Below are 20,792 nucleotides of genomic sequence, written 5' to 3'. Positions count from 1 at the left end.
CCCCCACATGGACAAAATTGTTTAAATCTAGGACTCAGTCCTTCTAAGTGGAGAGAACAAGGTCTATAATTTGTGGTCTTCATTCCCTCATGTTTTGTTACTCCTTCAGGGGACCATTACTTTGCTTATTGTCTTTTGTTTTATTCTTGTTCTCTTCCTGGTTTAGTTTCTCTTATCCAGTGCTGACTATGCCAGGTTTTTCTTATCCCCAAGATTAAGATTAAGGTTGTCCAGTAAATACCCTAAAGCTATTTTAAGTGATGGAAGTGCCCCTTGAATGCCTTTAGTATCTTGCTGGGTGTTAGGTATGGTAACAGAAATATTTATTAATCACCAACAACTTGAGATGGTCTAGTTCATTTTCTTAAAAGGCACTGAGGCAGCATCAACGCTATTACCATGATCATGGCCTGGGTCCTCATTAGTCATACTAAAAGGTTTTTCTACAACTTCAGGACCCAAGAGATTAAGAAAGGGCTTTGAGGGGAAGGACTTGCTATTTCCAAACTATCTTCTTGTTAGAAAGAGGAGAAGCCCTGTGGATGCCAGAGGGGGAAGTCCCAAGAGGCACTTGTGAAGATTCCCTGAATAAAGATACTATGTGAAATCAAACTCATGTCTGATGCCAGGCATTGCATGAGAGCATCATCCCAGAAAAAAATTTTAGAATCCTAATCTCTGGCATTCCAAACTAAGAGCTGTGGAATGTGATCACAATTTAGAAAGACAGTAGAGTAATCCAGAGATATGATTAAGACAAGTAACAATCATTCACAGAAGTACCTTTAAACAAAATTGGTGTATATCAGTATAATTCATTTAGAAGTTTTAGTAGGGAGTCAGTCTCTATTCCATCATTCAGGAAGCCTTTTAGTTACAACCCAGACAGCAAATTCAGTCTATAGAAGAGTTATATGAACACAGTGGATATGGAAAAACTATCTAGAAGATTCAGTGGAGCTAGACATCAGAAAATTCCTATTGGAGAGAAATATTATGAATAAATAAATGTGGAAAAACCTTCAGCCACCGTGTGGCTCATGACAAAACATGAGAGAAGACATACTGGGCTTTTGAAAGTAATGAATGGGAAATCTACAGTGAGAGAGGAACTCTGATCAAACATCAGACAGTTCATACTGGAATGAAACCCTTTTAATGTAATGAATGTGAGAAACCTACAGTGAGCAGAGAAGATTGAAGAAGCATGAGAGAATTCATACATAATATGATAAATGTGCAAAAGCTTTTGGTAAGAAGGAAGTCTTTATTAGCTGTCAGAGAATTCATACTGGAAGGAACCCATTTGATTTTAGTATTAAAATGCAGGTTGTGGTGAAGATCAAATGAGATAATATTTATAAATAATAAATATTTATAAATCACTTAGTATAGTACCTGATACATAATAAGCACTTAATAAATACTTGTTTCTTTTCTAAAATTATAAAATTCTTCAGACACAGGGGAAACTTTATTTAAACAAAATAATTGATGCTAGAGAGAGAATATTTATGTTTTGAATGTGGAAAAGGCTTCAATTTTACCATGCTTGATTTTTCACCAGATTTCCTAAGAAAAACTACACAAAAGAAGTGAATAAATACATAATGTCTTCCTTCAACCGACCCCACCCCCAGTGGAATGTAAGCTTCTTTGGGGAAAGGATTATTTTATGTTTGTCTATGTATTCCCATCATTGTAGTATAATTCTTTTTTTTTTTTTTTTTGCGGGGCAATGGGGGTTAAGTGACTTGCCCAGGGTCACACAGCTAGTAAGTGTCAAGTGTCTGAGGCCGGATTTGAACTCAGGTATTCCTGACTCCAGGGCCAGTGCTCTATCCACTGCACCACCTAGCTGCCCCAGTATAATTCTTAATACACAGATAGCCATTAAATGTTGGAGGGTTTTTTAAGTGTCACCTAGAAAGGATACCTTATTACACATAAGAAAATTTATCCTGATAAGAAACCTTATAATGTGGGAAATGAAGCAGTGAAGTAATATAGATTCTGAATTAACCATGAGAATAATAATGCCTAGCATTTATAAATTGCTTTAAGGTTTACAAAACACTGGTTATATGCTTTTATCATCATAGTGGCTTTGTGAGATAGACACCCATTTTACAAATTAAGAGAGTGAGGCTCAAAGAAATTGAGTGGCTTGCCAAGGGTCACATACCTGGTGAGCTTCTGAGGCAGTATTTGAACTCAGATTTTCCTCACTCCAAATCCAGTGTTCAGTTGTGCTGTGCCACCTAATGTTAAACACATCCTGGACCAGAAGTTAAGAACACCTAGAGTCTATGAACTTATTTTAATATTTTGATAACTATATTTCAATATAATTGCTTTGCTTTTTTATCTATGCATTTTATTTGATGTATTTAAAAACATTATTTTGGGAGGGGATCCATAGGCTTTACCAGACTTTCAGAGGGGTCCATCACACACAAAAAAGTTAAGAATCCTTGTCATAGACTGTTCTAGAGCTTAACGGTGGGCATCTAAGAAAATGGGGAATACTTAATAAAGATTCATTTTTTTTGTTAAATAATAATACTAGAGAATCTGGATTGTAGTGCACAAACCAGATATAATATTTGGTATGCTGAAAAAAAATTTTTAATGTTTTTTTTCTTTGATTATGACCCTTTCTATAACATAAGAGGTGCCATTAGGTGATAATATAATTTATGAATCACCAGTAGTTTTAGCAAAACTATGTGCAGGGGGGCAGCTAGGTGGCGCAGTGGATAGAGCACCGGCTCTGGATTCAGGAGGACCTGAGTTCAAATCCAGCCTCAGACCCTTGACACTTACTTGCTGTGTGACCCTGGGCAAAATGCCTCACAAAAAAAAAAAAAAAATGGGTAGGGAGCTGGGGAGGAGATAGGGCAAAGTCACACTTGCTTTACTTTTTATTCCAAATTTAGTAACTAAACAAAAAGAAATATTCATTTTTTTTTAAATAAGCTTTTGAAAAAGAAGGCATTGAAAATGTCTCAAGACTGAACTGGCTCTAGAAATTAAGGCTCAGGCCTTGACATATCTTCCTGAGACAAAAAGTACTGAGACTGCCTAAGGACAAAAAGCAACTTAGGAGCTCCAGCTGGGTCCTGAGGCTTCAAACTGGCAGAGCAGCAAAAGGACCAGCACCAGGACACTGCTCAACTGAATCAGTTGTATCCTCAGTGTTGTTTGCCAGCTCTTAATGTCTTTCTCCTACTGTGGCTAAGTAAATAGTGCTGACTCTTAGCTGAACTACTGAGCATCTCATTTCATTCCAGTCTCAAACCTGACCTACCACTCTTCTTATGGGAAGAAAACAGCACTTCATCTGAGGACTCTTGCTGAAGTCTTCTGAGTAGAAGCTGAGAAAAGTTCTACATCCTCATGCTCAGCAGAGCTGCCTCTGTCAGTGATCACAAGACCAGGAGAGTAACACCAGGCAGAAGACCTGCAGAGAGCCGTGCCCAGCAGAGGCCCCACGACTAAGGAGCCGCTAAGTACATGTCAAACAGTACCAGCACAGCAGCATGAACAGAGAAGTGACTTGTTGAGGATCACATAAGTAGGCGGCAGAACAAGGATTTGAACCAAGGATTCCAAATCCAGCCCTCCTCCCACTGCACTATATTGCCTCTCATGCCATTTCTAAATATTTGGAATAAGGAATCCATGTATGTAGCCAAAGAAGAAAAGGCATTTCCCTTTGTTGCCATTGGACTGGTCAAGGCCAATTAAGAGGTGAAACTTCAGGGTTTGAGGGTTTAAAGAATTTATCACACTGACAATTACCAAAGACTAGAGATTATATTATTACAAGGAATTATAGATAAAAGATTGCAAACCTAATTGCTGTGATGATTTCCTCTGTGCCATATTATTGGGAAGCCAGAACGATCCTTTATAAAGAAAGATTTCCAAGAATGTAACCTTCTCTTCCATTTCCATTTTATTTAAATTATCATTCTGAATATTTCAAAAGGCCACTCTCAGAAGCCTGATTAGAGGTTACAACCCCCAGTCTTTCTACCCCTCCTTATTTTTTCCTAATTGTAATAAACATTTTTATTTATAGTTTTGGGTTCCAATTTTTATCCCTCTTTCCCTCCCTCCCCCCCCTTACCAAGGTAGCAAACAATCAGCTATGGATTATACTTGTACAATTATGTAAAACATCATATTTGTCATTTGTACAAGAAAACTTGATTGGGGGCAGCGAGGTGGCACAGTGAATAAAGCAGCAGCCCTAGACTCAGGAGGACCTGAGTTCAAAGCCAGCCTCAGACACTTGACACTTACTAGCTGTGTGATCCTGGGCTAGTCACTTAACCCCCATTGCTCCATAAAAAAAAAATTTTTTTTTAATTAAAAAAGAAAAATTAAGAAAACTTGATTAAAAGAAAAATGAAAGAAAGTGAAAAATAGCATGCTTCAGTCTGTTCCATCAATATCAGTTCTTTGGAGGTGGATGGTATGTTTCATCAATAGTCCTTTGGGATTGTCTTGGATCATTGTATTGTTGAGAACAGTCAAGCCATTCACAGTCCCTCCTTATTTTCCAATGCCATTATCCCTGCCCTGGCCTTTCCTCCCTTCAAAATCTTAAACCTTTACTTAACAGTTCAACTTTAGACATCCCATTACCCTTCAATCCTTTCCTCCGGTTGTCCTATTTCAACCTATTCCTTTCTAAACTCCAACTCTGGATCACTCCCACCATATGCCTTCCCTGTTCTCACTTGCCTGATGCAGAAAGCCCCCAGAGGAAGTCAGCTATTCCATCTAGGTCCAGTAGAAGGTATATAATTCAATAGGAACTCTGGCTTCTCTACTGCAAGCTGTTTCTTTTATTCTCTTCCAAATATTTCTGTTCTCAAGATACCTATATCAGCCTCTACAATCCCTTTCTCAGCCATGTACATCATATTTTTTCCAGTCCAATAACCATGTGCCAAGTACCAGGCACTATGCTAGACACCAAAGATACAAAGACAAAAACAAAAGTCTTGCCCTCAAGGAGCTTATATGTTACTGGGGGAAACAACATATGCCAAGTAAGTAAATATGCTACCATGCTTCCAAGTGTCACCTCATACTTTACTGAAAAAACTGAGGTTATCTATCTTGTACTTCCTCTTCCATCAAATTTCACACTTCAAATTTCTTCAAAATCACCCTCATTCTCTCCTTCTTTACTTCAGTCTTGGAGAATAAAATGACCTTGCCAGATCCAACTCCTCTACTTGTGCTCTTAACCCAGTCCCCTGGAGGGATCCTGTCTTCCTCTGACAGCTTGCTCCCTTTGACAGTCTCTCTTACTCCCTAATTTTCAACCTATCTCTATCTAATGGTATCTACATATTTGCCCAGAACTCTCCCATCTATAAAGAATCTTCACATGACCCTGCTATCTCCCCAAAGTATCTTTCCTTTCATAGCCAAGCTCCTAGAAAAAGCATTAACCCTAACTTCTCAGCCCTTACCCATCTGGCTTCCATATCCATCATACAACTGAAATTGCTTTCTTCAAGGTTATCGGTGATCTCTCTTGCTATATCCAGTGGCATTGCCTCAGTTCTCATTCTCCTTGACCTCTCTACAAAACTTGACACTATTGATCCTCCATTCTGGGTTTCTGCCATCGCTCTGACATAGTTGTCCTACCTGTTTGACCCATCCACAGTCTCTTGTAGGATCATTATGTCCTGCCCTCAATACTTGGATGTACTCCAGGCTTCCCTCCTGGGTCCTCTTCTCTCCACTCAGCAGTGTCATCAGCTCCTATTATACAAATGACCCCATATCTATATAACAAGCTCTCACCTCTTTCCTGAAATTCACCATCTCATCTCTACATGTATATCCCATAGGCATCTCAAACTCAACATACCCACAATTCATTTCACCCTAAATCCATCCCTCCTAACTTCAGTATTTCTAGGTGGAGTACCACCATTCTTCTAGTCATGCAGGTTTACAATCTAGAGGTCATCCTCAGCTTTTCACTCATTCACCCAGCATATCCAATCAGTTGCTAAAATCTCTTGCATTTGCCCTCCTCTTTCCATCCATGATTACCATCCCATTTCAGGTCTCATCACCTCTTACTTTGACTACTGCATTAGCTTCCTAATTGGTCTCCCTGTATCCAGCCTTTCCCATCTACAATCCATTCTTCACAGAGTTGCAAAATTAATATTCCTAAATTCCATGTCTAACCATTTAGTTCCTCTGCTCAAGAAGCTGATAGTATCCTGTTACCTCCAGAATAAAATATAGATTCCTCTGGTATTTATAATACCTTCATAATCTGGCTCCAGCCAGTCTTTCCAAGCTAATTAGTCAACCCTGATAACAAATGACCAAAGAGCAACAGCAGCTCAGCAACTGCTGTTAACTCTTTAAAAAAAAAAAGTTTACACAGGTTATCACAGCCACTGTTTAACTCTAAAAACAAACAAACAAAATAAAACCAAAGAGATAGCAGCAGTCATAATCAAAAAGCTTTTTTTATTCTATTGAAGGAGGGAAACTAGACACATGTGCCAGGGCCCCCTCTAGTAGGAGAACCACTTTTGTGTGGACAGAACTCAATACTTATACCAATGGCTACGCAGTGAGCTGTAGCCCTGACAGTGAGCAGGAATGAGACAAGTTTGATTTATAGCAGAACTTCACGATAGGCACACAGGTACTAGAGGTCCTTGTCCAGAGGGACCGCCTGGTGCTGTTGTGAAACAATCTAGGATTTTGCTGTAGCTCATCCAGGTGAGCCACGAAGGTTTGTTAGGCCAAGCGCAGGACAAAGCTTGCTTGCTGAGCCTTAGCTCTGGAAAACAGGGTGTCTCCTAATAGTAAAAAGAGAGGGGTGGTCTTGGCATGGGGTTCCTGACATTACCAATTACTTCTCCTTGTGTACTCTATAGTTCAGCCAAACTTCCATCTCACTGTTCCCCATTCAATCTACTTCCCTTTGTACTTTTGTATAAACTATTCCTCATTTCTAGAATGCTCTCCTTTCCTCACTTCTGTCTGCTTCCCTTCCAGGCTCAGCTCAAGTGTACCAGCCTTTAAGAGGCATTTCCTGATTCCCTTGTTAGTGATTCTCCCCCTGAATTACTTTAAAAATATATTTTGTATAGACATGTTGCATTCCCTCCAGGTAGAATATAGTTAATTTGAAGACAGAAACTGTCCCACTTTTGTATTTTGTATCTCAGAGCCTAGCACAGTACCTGACATATAGTAGTTTTTAAATGAGTATTGATTTGATTCATTTAAATGAATGAATTTAATATGTTGAAAAAACCTGGCCTATTCCCCATGATGAGAAATAAAGAGAAAATAGAAATAGAAAATTAAGGGTTTATGTTCTCAGGCTTTTACCATTTTAAATACTTGATCCTACTATACTATTAAAACATCACTTGTGGATATAGATCAGACCATAAATCCTTGCTCATTTGTCCTTGTAACATTCTTGGTTTTTCCAGAATCTGGAATAGCACAGCTGGTGGAGCCAATGATCTGGGACTACATTGAGGATATGGATGTACATGGAAAGGGTCAGTATTATATGGCTAGGTAACTCACACCTAGATGTTCTTTTTAATTTAAACCTTTAAAGAGTTTATTATGTGGTGGTATAGAGTTTGTGTGTAAATCACTGAAAGAATATTAAATTATCCCTCTATGAGCAAGCCAATTTCTTCCCCTCCCTGATGTTTTATCTCTTTAGTGAAGTACCTCTCGTTATGCAACCTTAATTTTGTTCTTTGGGCAGAATCAACAATGGATGAAAGTGGCAAATTTAGGTTTGATAAATGGAAAAACTTCCTAACAATTATTCAGAAATGGAATAGTCTGCCTTGGGCAGGGAATCTCATTGGAGAATTTTGAAGATTGGATGACCAACCACTTATTGGGTGTGTTGTTGTGGGAATTTTGTGAAGGCTAAGCACCTAATTAATTTGGTTGATGACAGCACAGTGCTGAAAGAGAATAGTGCTGGATATTCTATCCCTACATGTGGATCAGAGAAAGCTGGTATTCACTGGCATAGATTCCATCCACCACTGACTCTCCATGGGAGCTAAGAAATTGAATCCCTTTGTTCTTTTTGTTTCTAGTTCTCCTCATGGATAAGTACAGGAAATGTGGTTTCCCTAAACTGTGGGTAGCCAGTGCTTTTAAAGGTGCCACAGGGGTGAATCAGTCTTTGACCATTATTGGCCATCACCTCAAAAATAACATCCAGTGGTTGAAAGTGGCAGACAGTGGACCTGCTGAGATGCTGCAAGGAATCGTTCTAACTGGTTGGCAAAGGTAAAGGAACTATGAAAGTGAGCTCTGGCTGAATTCTTTCAGTCATTCAGCCTGATATGCAAACAGCACATACCTGAAGATGCTCTCTAGTTATGGAGGGAGTGAAAGTGTCTCAAGCAACTAAATTATAGTTGCCCTAGGAATAAAAACTGCCACCATCTTTATCATTAGCATCTGTCTGGGTTCTAAGTCATTTCCCAGAGAGAAAGTGTCTTATAGATGCTAAAAGGCTAAGGCCTTAATATGGGATTTCTGGGCTCCTTTGCAAAAAATGCTAAATGGACTATACAAAGGTCTTAATACTTAAGCTTTTATATCTTTTTTTTTTATCACAACCTATGATTTCAGCAGTGCAGGGAACTCTTGGTATGAAAACTCCTACCAATACAGAATGACAATTCATCAGAGATTTGCCAACACTCAGCCAGGATGTGTCAGAGGGCAGAATTAAAACCAAAGTGTTCCTTACTCCAAAGTTAGCATTATCCCAACCTGTCTCTGCCTTGCTTTTATAGCTGGGTAACAGAAGCAAAGTTTGGAAGACAGATCTTTTTCAGTATAATGAAGGATCTTTCTATTTATTCAAATAAATGAAATAACATTACTCCTTTTCAGTGAATTGCAACCTATTATTGAACCTGAAACTTTTTACTAGCTCTTGATTTTCAGTCTTCACATCTATTAAGTAGAAAAATGAAAAGACTTATTCTGCCCATTCTACATTCACAAAGTTGGTTGGTGGCATATAAGGAACTGGAATCTAGGTAAACTGAACTCTGATCCAAGGTTCTTTCCACATCATACTTGTGCTTATTTAACAAATAAATATTTAGTAAATAAAAATAGTTTATATTCAATATCTTTTTTAAAAACAGCCATTGCTTTTGATGACATACAAGTGGAATAACACTGGCCTTCCCATAAATTTAAAGGGTTTTTTTCTTTCCACTGGCAAACAGAAATAGATAGGTTCCCTCAAAAGCTTAAGAACCCTAGAGTGTTTCCAGTAGTATGCTAGTAATAAAAAAGTTCAAAAAATGAACTTACAACATACTTTCTCCATCACTTTGAGTCTAGATTACCAACAAGAAAATAAACAGCTCTGATTTCTATTTTTCATCTATTTCCTAGCTTTAAATGATCACCCTGAAAATTAACAATGGACTCTTTCAGAAGCTGGCTCCAGCATAGCACTGAATGTGTCCTACACTCTCCTGGCCTCCCCAATGAGATCTTAAGTTCCTTGCAAGTAGAAATCATGTATTCTTGGGGAAGCTAGGTGGCACAGTAGATAGAGGCCCTGGATTCAGGAGGACCTGAGTTCAAATCTGGCCTCAGACACTTAACACTTACTAGCAAGTCACTTAACCCCAATTGCCTCACACACAAAAAAAAGAAAGAAAAAGAAATCATGTATTCTCATTTCCCTCATAGCAACATGCATAGTGCCAAGCACATAGTAAGCCCTTCATAAATATTTATTGGATTGAATTTGATTGTTTCTTTAAATGATAGCTATACTTTTCATGGACACATGTACACCCCTAAGTCTGTTTCCATATGGAGTGGAGAGATTTATCTGGCCAATAGTAGTGTCCCAAATCTGTTGCAGATAGATATTTTTCTTCATAGCAAGCTCAAAGCAATAACTTCTATCTTACTAGTATCCACAAATATCTTGAGGGAGATGATATGATTTCACTAAATTCACAGAAATCTAGTTTTATTCCTCTTTGTCTAACAAATTATATGCAGTTTTCGTTAGCTGAGGTCTAAGAGTTGAATGATCTTTCTTGAGATATAGAGAGTTCTTCATCCCTAGAGATCTTCATTACAAAGACCAGATGACCACTTGTTAGATACATTGTAGAGGGAATTATTATTCAGGTATAAATTGGCATCAGTGACTTGTGGGCCATTCCAACTCTAAGATTTTATATCTGGGAACTATCATCACCCTTTAGCAAGTTAAAATGTAGAGCTATAAATAGAAACCATGTACTCTAAAACTGGTCAGGGGCAGGGGGAATCACATCTTAGAATCTAACCACTATCCCTTACCTTTACTTGGTCACTTTTGTGACTTTCCTATCCTCCCTTCCCACATTAGAAGTGTTCTGCTCCTCCATCCTCTTCCAAAGGCATATGAACTTTGAGAGACCTTCAAATCAAGCCTTTTAAAAATTGAAATGCCAGGGGCAGCTAGGTGGCTCAGTGGATAGAGCACCGGCCTGGAGTCAGGAGTAACTGAGTTCAAATCTGACCTCAGACACTTAACACTTACTAGCTGTGTGACGCTGGGCAAGTCACTTAACCCCAATTGCCTCACTAAAAAAATTTTTTTTTAATTTTTTAATTTAAAAAAAAAATTGAAATGCCAGCAGGCCATGTTGAAGTAGATTCTGGCATAGCAATGTTTGAAATATCTGAGATTTCTTGAAAAACCCATATTGGCACAAAAAAAAAAACCATTTTCCTCAGGTTGGTTGATTTGTTCATTTTTTTAGGTCATTTTTTTTAACTCAACATCATTCAGATACTATTTTCCACAGAAACCAGATGATCAAGCTTCTACTAGCTATTTCCTCAACTACACTAGGTGGCACTATCCACTTTGGTTGTGAATGAAAAGTGATCCTTCTCATAAATTGCCTTAGTTCAATCATTTCTTTCTTTTTAAAAGACTCCAACATTGTTTTGCCCTCATGGTCAGTCAAGCAAAGATTAAGTTGGGAAAATAAAAAGACATTTCTACTCCCTAAAAATAAGTCAATCTTAAGAATATAAGAGTAATGATCTATGCAAAGCAGGGTTTGAAAAGGGGTAGGACAGGGGCAGCTAGGTGGTGCAGTGGATAGAGCACTGGCCCTGGAGTCAGGAGGACCTGAGTTCAAATCCGACCTCAGACATTTAACACTTACTTACTAGCTGTGTGACCCTGGGCAAGTCACTTAACCCCAATTGCCTCACCAAAAAAAAAAAAAGAAAAAAAGAAAAAGAGGTAGGACAACATGCTGACCATACTCTTTTTCAGGAGAGCCTAAAACTCATTTTATCTGCCATTTCAAATGCTAGAGGGGCAGCACGGTATAATGGGGAAACCAGAAAGATGGAAGTTCAAGCCCTGCCTCAGGCACAAATTGTCCTTTACACCTTTCAGTGTTCTAGGCATCCCTAAATTTCAGAAAAAGTGTTTGCACTGGTGGAAAGAGCTTCTTATCTAAGAATTCTCTTATTTTCTTATCTATTTGTCTCTTCAAATGCTAATGAAAGGTAACTTTAACCATTCCCAAATAAAGCAGCCAAATTGATGGAGTTGGGAAATTTATCAATAACTATAAATCTTTAACCCTGCCAATCGATTATCAATTCTCTAACAGCAATAAGGAACTGTATGAAACAGAAAAGTTGTTTGGGTCAAATGTTCAATTCTAAATAAAAGCTTTAAGTGGTTAAAGATATAACATCTTCTGTACAAAGTCTACATGCTAGAGAAAAATCTAAGAGACAAACAGAAAACTGTTACTGAAGGCTTGGCACAAAGTGAGGTTCCACAATAATATCACATGGAACGATTTTCATCATAATCATATGAGAATCTGTAGTGCAGTAAAGAGCACTATATGAAAGGCAAAAGACCTGGAACTAGATAATCTAATCTGTAAATCATTTCCATTTAGAGCTTTAACTAGTAATTCTGAAACTTAAGAAAAGAATCCAAACCTTGGTACTTAAGGCTCTAAAAGATTAAGGCAATAGCAGAGATCTCAGGGAGTTCTGAGATCACCACTTGGGAGGCCACAGCCAGAGAAGGAAACTAGATAGGACTGAGGGAGGGGAAAAGGTACCTGGTATCCTTTGAAGTCAGGAAGCAAACTGTCATGTAACTGTATTTTAAGGCTTGCTAAATATCTTCTGCTAAATAGGTACCAATCTCAGTTGTTTCTTCCTCCTGAAGTAGTCTCCATCACCTGAATTGCCATACTCTGGAGCAAAGCTCCAGTCAGAACCCTACCCTAGTTACAGCTCTGCTTCCAATTCTATGTTCTAATGATTCTATGAAGCATCCTTTGACTCTTTACAATCAAAAAAAAAAAAAGTACCATCTAACAGAAGAGAAAACCTGGCATCTACTGGCTACTTAGTAATCAAAAAAGATTTGCTTAGTTGAACATGCAGAGGAACAAAGTCATTCCCTTTCCCAAAGACACTTACAATCTAGAGACTAAGGAAGGACATGTAGCAAGTGTTTAAGTATTTATTAAAGAGCATTAGGATCAGAGAGAAAGGTAAAAATCTAACTATTTCTAAGAGACCCCATCATCAGACCTGCCATGGCAAGGTCAGGAACCAAAAAGACCCAATGTTTCCTTTGAAACTGGGAACATCCCGTCCACATGCACACACAGCTCCAAGCTAATTGGCTGGTAGCTTTGATAGTACCCAAAAGCAAACTTCCTGACGCCAAGGACCTGACCCCATGGCTTGCCCTCAGACGCCTTCTCCTCATGGCGGAGCTTTCCTACAGTAACTCTCCAGCAGATGGCATCACTCCAATTGTTACAATGCTATAGGAATTCAGTAAAGGAAGAGAGAGATCACTATTAAGGAAGACTTCTTGAAAGGATAGTCTTGAAGTAAAGTATGGGTAGGCCAGAGGTGATGTAGGAGAACAGTAGGAATACAGGCACACTCAAGGGTCAAGGTTGAGGTAAGTCTGGCCAGATTAAAGTTTTTATATAATGGAAATTAAGGTTGGAAAGTTAGGTTGGGACCAGATTGAATGGCAGACTGCAAACAAATTTTGTACCTTATTTCTGTAGGCAGTGGGGAGTAATTGAAGGCTTTTAAGGCATATTACAAAAAGTAGCAATTTAGGAAGATTAATCTTGTAATACTATTCAGGATAGATCATAAGGGATAGAGAATAGAGGCAGAAAAACTGGTTTAGAGACAATAGCAATAGCCCAAGATCTACTAAGGACCTGAACTATAGTAATCACATATGGGAATGGAAAAAATTGCTGACCTTGTAAAAGATGGAGTCAAAGACGACTGCAAGTCAGTTAGTTTATTAAACACCTACATGCCAGATACTGTGCTAAACACTCAGGATACAAAGAAAGGCAAAATACAGTCCCTGCTCTTGACAAACCAACAATCTGACGGGGAATACAAATATGCAAATAATTATGTTCAAAGAACTATGTACAAAGAAGCTATGTACTAGAAAAATGGGAAATAATCAACAAAGAAGGCATTAATATTAAGAAGGATTGTATAGGATACACAGGAAAGGTGGGATATAATAGAAGGTGGGATTTTGCCTGGGAATTGAAGAAAATCAAGGAAGTCAGAAGGAGATGAGGAGGGAGAACATTCTAGGCATGGAGTAAAATATTCATGGCCATCTTGTTCAAGGAAGAAGTAGACCAGTGTCATGGGATCTATGAGGGCACCGGGAGAATTACGGGGGGTGGGGGGGGATAGAAAAGGAAGGAATGGAATAATCATTTCTATAGCACCCATGTGCCTGACACTGTGCTAAGCACTTTATAAATATTATCTCATTTGATCCTCACAACAGTCCTATGATGTAGGTACTGTTATCCCTATTTTTATAGTTAAGGAAATTGAGGCAAACAGAGGTTAAATGATTTGTTCAGGGTCACACAACTAGTGTCTGAGGTCACATTTGAACTCAGGTCTACCCGACTCCAGGTACAATGCTCTATCCACATGACTGCATCTGACACATAAGTTAAGGAGCTGGGGCCGGGGGGTGGGGGGTGGGGGGGGGCAGTGCCTTAGTTATGAAGGACTTTGAACACCAAACAAGATTTTACATTTAATCCTGAAAATGATAGGGAGCCACTGGATTTATTTAGTAGGGGAGTGGCATAGGAAAAAGATAAATGGAGAATAGACTGGAGTTATAAGAGACTTGTGACAGGCAGACCAACCATCACACTATTGCAATAAACCAGGCTTGAGAAGATAAGGGCCTGCACCAGAGTGATGGCATGAAGGGAAGGGGAAGGGAGTAAGCATTTATATAGCACCTACTATGTGGCAGGCACAGACAGGTAGAATTATTATCCCCATTTTATAGTTGAGAAAATTGAGGCAGAGGTTAAGTGACTTGCCCAGTGGCTGAGGCTGGATTTGTCCTTAGATTTTTCTCTGGCCTGGCACTCTACTGTTTCAACAGCTACTCCTTAAAGACAAGAAGGGGGCATATGCAGGGGATATTGTAAAGGTGAAAAGGTCTTGGCAATAGAATCCATATGGTGGGTAAGCAAGGAATTGAGAGTCTCACCTAGATTGTTACCCTGAAGATGCTGGTGACCTCAACAGTAATTGAGATTGGAAAAAAAGATTGAAAGTGGGGAAGGTTTGGGGGAAAACACGAGTTCAGTTTTAGACATGTTGAACCTAAGATATCTACAAGATACCCAATTTGAGATGTTCAACAGGTAATTAGCAATACAAGACTAGAGTTTAGCAGAGATGTTAGGGCTGGATAAATGGACATGTGCATAGAGATGGTAATGAAAACCAAGGGAGCAGACAAGATCAGAGTGATATAGAGGAAGAAGAGGGCCCAGGACAGAACCCTTTGGGACACCCATTGTTAATGAGTATATCTCGGAGGAAAGATCCAACAAAGGAGGCTGAAGAGTGATCAGATAGATGAGAGAAAAAAGAGGAGAGAGTAATGTTCTTAAACTTAGAAGAGAGTATCAAGGAGAAGAAGGTGGTCATCTGTGTCAAAGGCACTGAGGTCAAAAAGGATGAAGACTGAGAAAAAGCCATTGGATTTGACAATTAAGCGATCATTGGTAACTATGGAAAGAGTAGTTTTGGTGCAATGATGGGGTCAAGAGCTGGATTCTAAGGGGTTACGAAATGAGAAGTAAAAGCACCTGTTGTAGACGGCCTTTTCAAGGAGTTTAGCCACAAAAGGCAGGATAAATACAGAGCAATAGTTAGTGAGGATGAAAGGACCAAGTGAGGGGTTTTTGAGGAGGTAGGCAATATGGGCATGTTTGTAGGCATTAGGCAGCCAATAGACAGGGAGAGGTTGAAAATAAGTGACAGAGGGGGCAGCTAGGTGGTGCAGTGGATAAAGCACCAGCCTTGGATTCAGGAGGACCTGAGTTCAAATCCGGCCTCAGACACTCGACACTTACTAGCTGTGTGACCCTGGGCAAGTCACTTAACCCTCATTGCCCCTCCCCCCCAATGAAAATAAGTGACAGTGGGGATGATAGAGGGAGCATTCTACTAAAGGAGGTGGGATGGCTTGTACAGGTAGAAAGGTTTGTCTTGGTAAGGAGAATGGCCACCTCTTCATATGAGATAGGAATGAAGGAGGCAATAGTGACAGAAGGTATCAGAGTAATAAGAGACAGGGAGGAAAGAGAGATCTCAGCTCATGACCTCAATTTTTTCAACAAAATATGAAGCAAGTTTCACAGCTCAAGGGCAGGGGAGCCATGGGATTAAAAGTTTTTGAAAGGGGCAGCTAAGTGGCACAGTGGATAGAGCATGGGCCCTGGATTCAAGAGGACATGAGTTCAAATCCGGCCTCAGACACTTGACACTTACTAGCTGTGACCCTGGGCAAGTCACTTAACCCCAATTGCCCCACATCCCCCAAAAAAAGGTTTTGGAAGAGGTAATGTAGTGAATGGGATTGTGAGTTGATTTCATGATTTTCTCAACCTTTTTTCAGCAGGACTTGTACAAGCAGAGTCAGCAGATGGTGAAAGTGATATAAGACTGAGGCTCAGCAAGGTACAATCAGTAATATGATATGGGGGCAAGGGACTCAAGAGAAAAGGACATAGACTTGAACTGGTTCGCCAAGTGACCAAGATCAAGAAAGGAAAAAAGAATGGCTACTACAAGGGAGATGGCCTGTGAAAGAACTGTGGGATAAAAGGTTTGGAAGTCAAGGTGTTTGATATGGGAAGGCAGAGGGAGAGGTAGAAAGCCAGTAGAGTGATAAGAGAATTTCAAAGTTCATTAACATGGAGGTGGTACATTTGTGGGTGATGACAAGATCCAAGGATATGACCATCTTTTGAGTGTTGATGAGGTGGAGTGGAGTTGGTCATAGGAAATGAGTAAGCTGAAAAACAGGGAGTTAGAGTGTCTAAGGGAGTACCAATAGGTATGTTAAAATTCCCTAATATGAGGGCAGGAATTGAGGAGAGAAAGATTGTGAGCCAGGTACTAAATTCATTGAGAAGGAAGGGGCATGTCCTGGAGGTCTGTAGACAAGAACTATCAAGATTTTGATTGGATGATAGATGTAAATTATGTGGACCTCAAAGGAGGAGAGTTTATCTAGTGATGGTGAGCAAGTATTCCAACTCCACCACCTCTATCAGTCCTCAATCAAGGGAAATGAGTGAAAGTACAACCAGGGATAGAAAGGGTGGCCAGGGAATCTGTGTTATCGGGAGGAAGCCACATCTAGTGAGTGCAACGTTCCAAGACTTGGGTAACTTGGAGAATCATGATATCACATATAAAAATGGAGAAATCTGAAATGGGAACTGATTTTAGTGAGGAGACACACTGAGTTTGAGATGATATTTTACTATGCTGGTGATAAGACCATGCTCATCACTCTTCCTAGTGCCAACAATTAGCAGCTCATTCATTATATGGTGCTGGAACTCAGAAATCAGGGCTGGAGATGTACATCCTTATAGAGCTGTTAGCTAAAGCAGTAGGAGAGGATAAGATCTCTGAAGGACAAAATATAGACAATGAACTTTGAGTTTGCACATGTGAGCTGCAAGATTTTTTGTTGTTGTTCAGTTGTGTGACCCCCATTTGAGGTTTTCTTGGCAATGATACTAAAGTGGTATGCCATTTCCTTCTCCAGCTTATTTTACAGATGAGGAAACAAGCAAATAGTTAAGCAGCTTACCCAGGATCACACAGCTAGCATCTGAGGCTGGATTTGAACTCAGGTCTTCCTGATTCTAGGCCCAGCACTGTGCCACCTAGCTGCCCTGTGCAAGAAGAGAAGGGAGACCAAAAAAAATAACAGAAGTAAAAGAATCAGGAGAGTGAATTGTCTCTGACAGAAATCAGTTTCAAAAGGGAAAGAGTAGTAGAAGTGTCATACTATAAACAGGTTAAGGAGAAGGCCTGAAAAACCAAGAGCAGTTTTAGTAGAGAGAAGCCAAGGAAGGCAGATTTCAGGGGCCTGAGGAAGACTGAAAAATGGAGTGGTGAGCAAAGATCAATCCTTTCAGAACTTTGCCTGGGAAAGGAAGAAGAAATCTGAAGATACTGGTTACTAGGCAGGAAGCTAATGGAGAGGCAGAATGTAAAGAGACAACACAGAGTAATTAACAACACAGTAATCAAGCAACTTTTCTAAGGAGGGAGAAAAGGGGATCAAGGCCATAGATGGAGTAGTTAAATTTAGAAAGTAAGACCACACTTTTCTGAGAGAAGGAAAGGAGGAGTGGATAATAAATATTTTAAGACAAAGCAAGGTGGAAGGAGTTCTGGGTTTGTCTCAGTGAAATAAGTGAATTTATCTACTGAGAGGGAAAACTGATGAGGAAAGGATTGAAACCACTACTGTGGGGCGTTATTGGGGAATCAGGAAGTTAGAAATAATAAGATTACCAAAAAGTTTAAAAAAAAAAAGCTGATGGAGACATGAATGTGTAGTGGGCCCATTGTGCACAATCTGAAGCCACAGAACAGGATCAGAGAAGATGAAAGGGGGAGGGGAATAGTTACCCCAGACTAGGGATCATAATGTTAGGCAGGGCAAAAAAAATCAAGAGGACAAAAATGTTAATAAGGTGTAATATTAAAGTGGCTGACCACAGACCCCAGGCTGGGTGCTGAGTTAAGTATAGGAAAAGGCTAATGTCCTAGGCAAAGGGGAAAAAGATAAAAGCTTCATCATGTAGTTTTCTCCCAGTATTAAAGATAAATGTTTCTTGAGGAAACAGTAGTTTTCTCAATGAATCAGATGGGGGATTGTGAGAAAAGAATTATCAATGATGGATTTTTAGGGGAGACCCAGAGATCAGTTTCAGTCCCTTCTCTCCCCCACTCCAGAAAGTTCAGCTTTTGCCTGGGATGAGCCCAAGGGAACAAAGAAAATGAAAATACTCTTTTGTCTAGCTCAGTGAAGAACTAGATACTGGACTTTGCCCTTCAGCTATGGTCTTTTGCACTCTTCTCTGATGATACCAGTCTACAGATGCATTTTAATTTACACTACCCTCAAGTCATGTCAATCAATGGAACTGCATGATGCTAAAACCAATTAGCTTAGCTCAATGTATAATGACCCACCTCCATCTAAAGAGTATAAAATCTTTGGCCACACCAGGATCTCTTTTGCCTCCCTCTCTTAGTTCTGGACTCTCTCTTGGAGTGTGCTCTTCCTCTTAGGACTACGTAGGTATGAATGCCTGAGACTATGAGAAGTTAGGGAGACACGTGGTCAATACTTTACTGATAAGTAATATTAATTAATAGTAAATGTTTACTGCCAAATAAATAAATGGGTGTTTCTTCCTTTTGTGGATTCCAGGTATGATCACTTCTCTGTTCTCTGTGAGCTGCTCCCTGTGGGAATCCCATCCCTAGCAGTATGTCTGCAGGCACTGAAACATGGTACAGTGTATTACTTTCCTCTTTTCCTTGAAGCACAAGCCCCAGGATTTTCCTAGAATTTGAGGGGGAAAGTGTGGTGGTTTTTTTCCTTCCAGGAATCTGTTTGTGCAGTCATTCTGCCATATTGGAGTGCTTCCTACACACATCTTGACCTCCTCTTTTCACACAAGAAATACCAATCCACTCCACTACTCTGAATTCTACCAGAAGGGAATTAGGGTGACTGTGGGACCATTTTGTAAATGCTAAGTGACTATGCTGCCTTTCATAGGGAGGGAGGAAAAATCTCACCAAGATTTCTACTGGTTCAATTTCATCACCATGCTCAATGCATGTTGCTAGACTAGATCTTGTCAGTAGGTCTGTGACCTTAAGACCTGACCTTTGGGGGGCCTATAGTCCAAGAAATTAAAACAAATTCTACTTATAGGAAATAGCCCTTGAGAAAGGGGACTGAAATATCAAGATAGTTTTCTTTTTTTTTTCTTTTTTTTTTTTAGTGAGGCAATTGGGGTTAAGTGACTTGCCCAGGGTCACACAGCTAGTAAGTGTTAAGTGTCTGAGGCCAGATTTGAACTCAGGTACTCCTGACTCCAGGACCGGTGCTCTATCCACTGCGCCACCTAGCTGCCCCAAGATAGTTTTCTTAAAGAGAAACAAGCATAGGCTTAGAGAGAGGAATTACCTGATTGAAAAGGTGCCCCCAATAAATTCTCCAAAGCCTTCTTTCACATCCCCAATCCTGAGCAAGGGACTCACAGCTTTCCCAACCAGGTGAATAAACAGGAATAAGTTGTCCTAAAATTGGAGCTTTCTCTGCATACTCTTGTATAAGAGCTCCCTCCCCCCCTTCTCTTTCTCTTCCCTTTACTAAAGAAAATGCTTCTCTTTCAGGAGGTTACACTGACAATGTTAAAAAAATAGTGGAGAAGTACCTAGGGATGCCAAATTTGGAAATCAACTGTTTTATGAGGTAAAACTACCAGTGCCTACTGATCTCATTCTTACTCTATTACCTCATAGCCCTAACCTCCTGATAATTCTCTGAAACTGATGAAGCCTTTCTCTTTGAATAGTGAAAGCTCTGGGACATTCCCTGGCAGTGATGTCTTTGCCCTGGTCACTCAGGTCAGCTTTCACCTAAGGCGCTCTGTGGATGAACTGCTAGAAAGGAACAGGTTAGTTATTAACAAGCAAGAATCAAGTGTAGAATTCCGAAGAAACGAATTCTGCTTCTTTCCTTCATTGTATCCAGCCTCTCTGGGGAACAAAACATAGATGGACGAAGCAGCTTTTGCCAGATGGTTCAGTCTTGTCAGAGGCCTTATAAAGCCAATGCCCTGGTAAAGCCATGGATAATAAGAAATATTACATAGCTGCATGCACACATGACTGTTGAGTACAACCCCAATGCATTTACAGGTATGTGACAGGCTGGTTCAGCCCCTTCCACCGCAAGAGGAAGATGATTCACCCAGTTATGATCCAGCACATCCAGCCAGATGCCATAAGGTAGTAGTGCCAAGTCCCCTGCCAGGCCCAGTACAGCTGGTCGGTTATTTTTCCTGAAATAACTAGACTTTTAATCCTCTGTGCCAAAATCAGCTTTGAGCCAAAAAAATTTTTGAGCCAAAATTTAAACTCGGAGATTAAATAAGATTCTTTAGATGAATTTATTAATTTTTTACTTCACTGTACTAGACACTAACAGCTAACTCCAAGTGCTTCTCACTTTATTTCTTGATTCCCCTTTAAAAAGTTGTTTTCCCATTGTATTTTTTTTTTAA

The 20,792-nt window shown here is 39.7% G+C and overlaps 1 protein-coding gene across 2 annotated transcripts in view; it reads left to right on the top strand.

The window, feature by feature from the left end:
- HEXD (hexosaminidase D) overlaps window positions 1-20,792 on the top strand; it is a 41,825-nt gene that overhangs the window by 19,562 nt on the left and 1,471 nt on the right. For both annotated transcript variants that reach the window (XM_044002205.1, XM_044002203.1), the window contains 6 exons: window positions 7,506-7,577; window positions 8,142-8,337; window positions 18,923-19,005; window positions 19,900-19,978; window positions 20,082-20,183; window positions 20,428-20,517. In XM_044002205.1, coding sequence (XP_043858140.1) covers window positions 7,506-7,577; window positions 8,142-8,337; window positions 18,923-19,005; window positions 19,900-19,978; window positions 20,082-20,183; window positions 20,428-20,517 — 622 coding nt within the window. The remainder of the gene's footprint in view (window positions 1-7,505; window positions 7,578-8,141; window positions 8,338-18,922; window positions 19,006-19,899; window positions 19,979-20,081; window positions 20,184-20,427; window positions 20,518-20,792) is intronic.

Source organism: Dromiciops gliroides, chromosome 4, assembly GCF_019393635.1.
Source record: "Dromiciops gliroides isolate mDroGli1 chromosome 4, mDroGli1.pri, whole genome shotgun sequence".
NCBI classification, from domain to species: Eukaryota; Metazoa; Chordata; class Mammalia; order Microbiotheria; family Microbiotheriidae; genus Dromiciops; species Dromiciops gliroides.
Note: the sequence above shows the minus strand (reverse complement) of the source record. Positions and strands in the feature narration are given on the sequence as shown.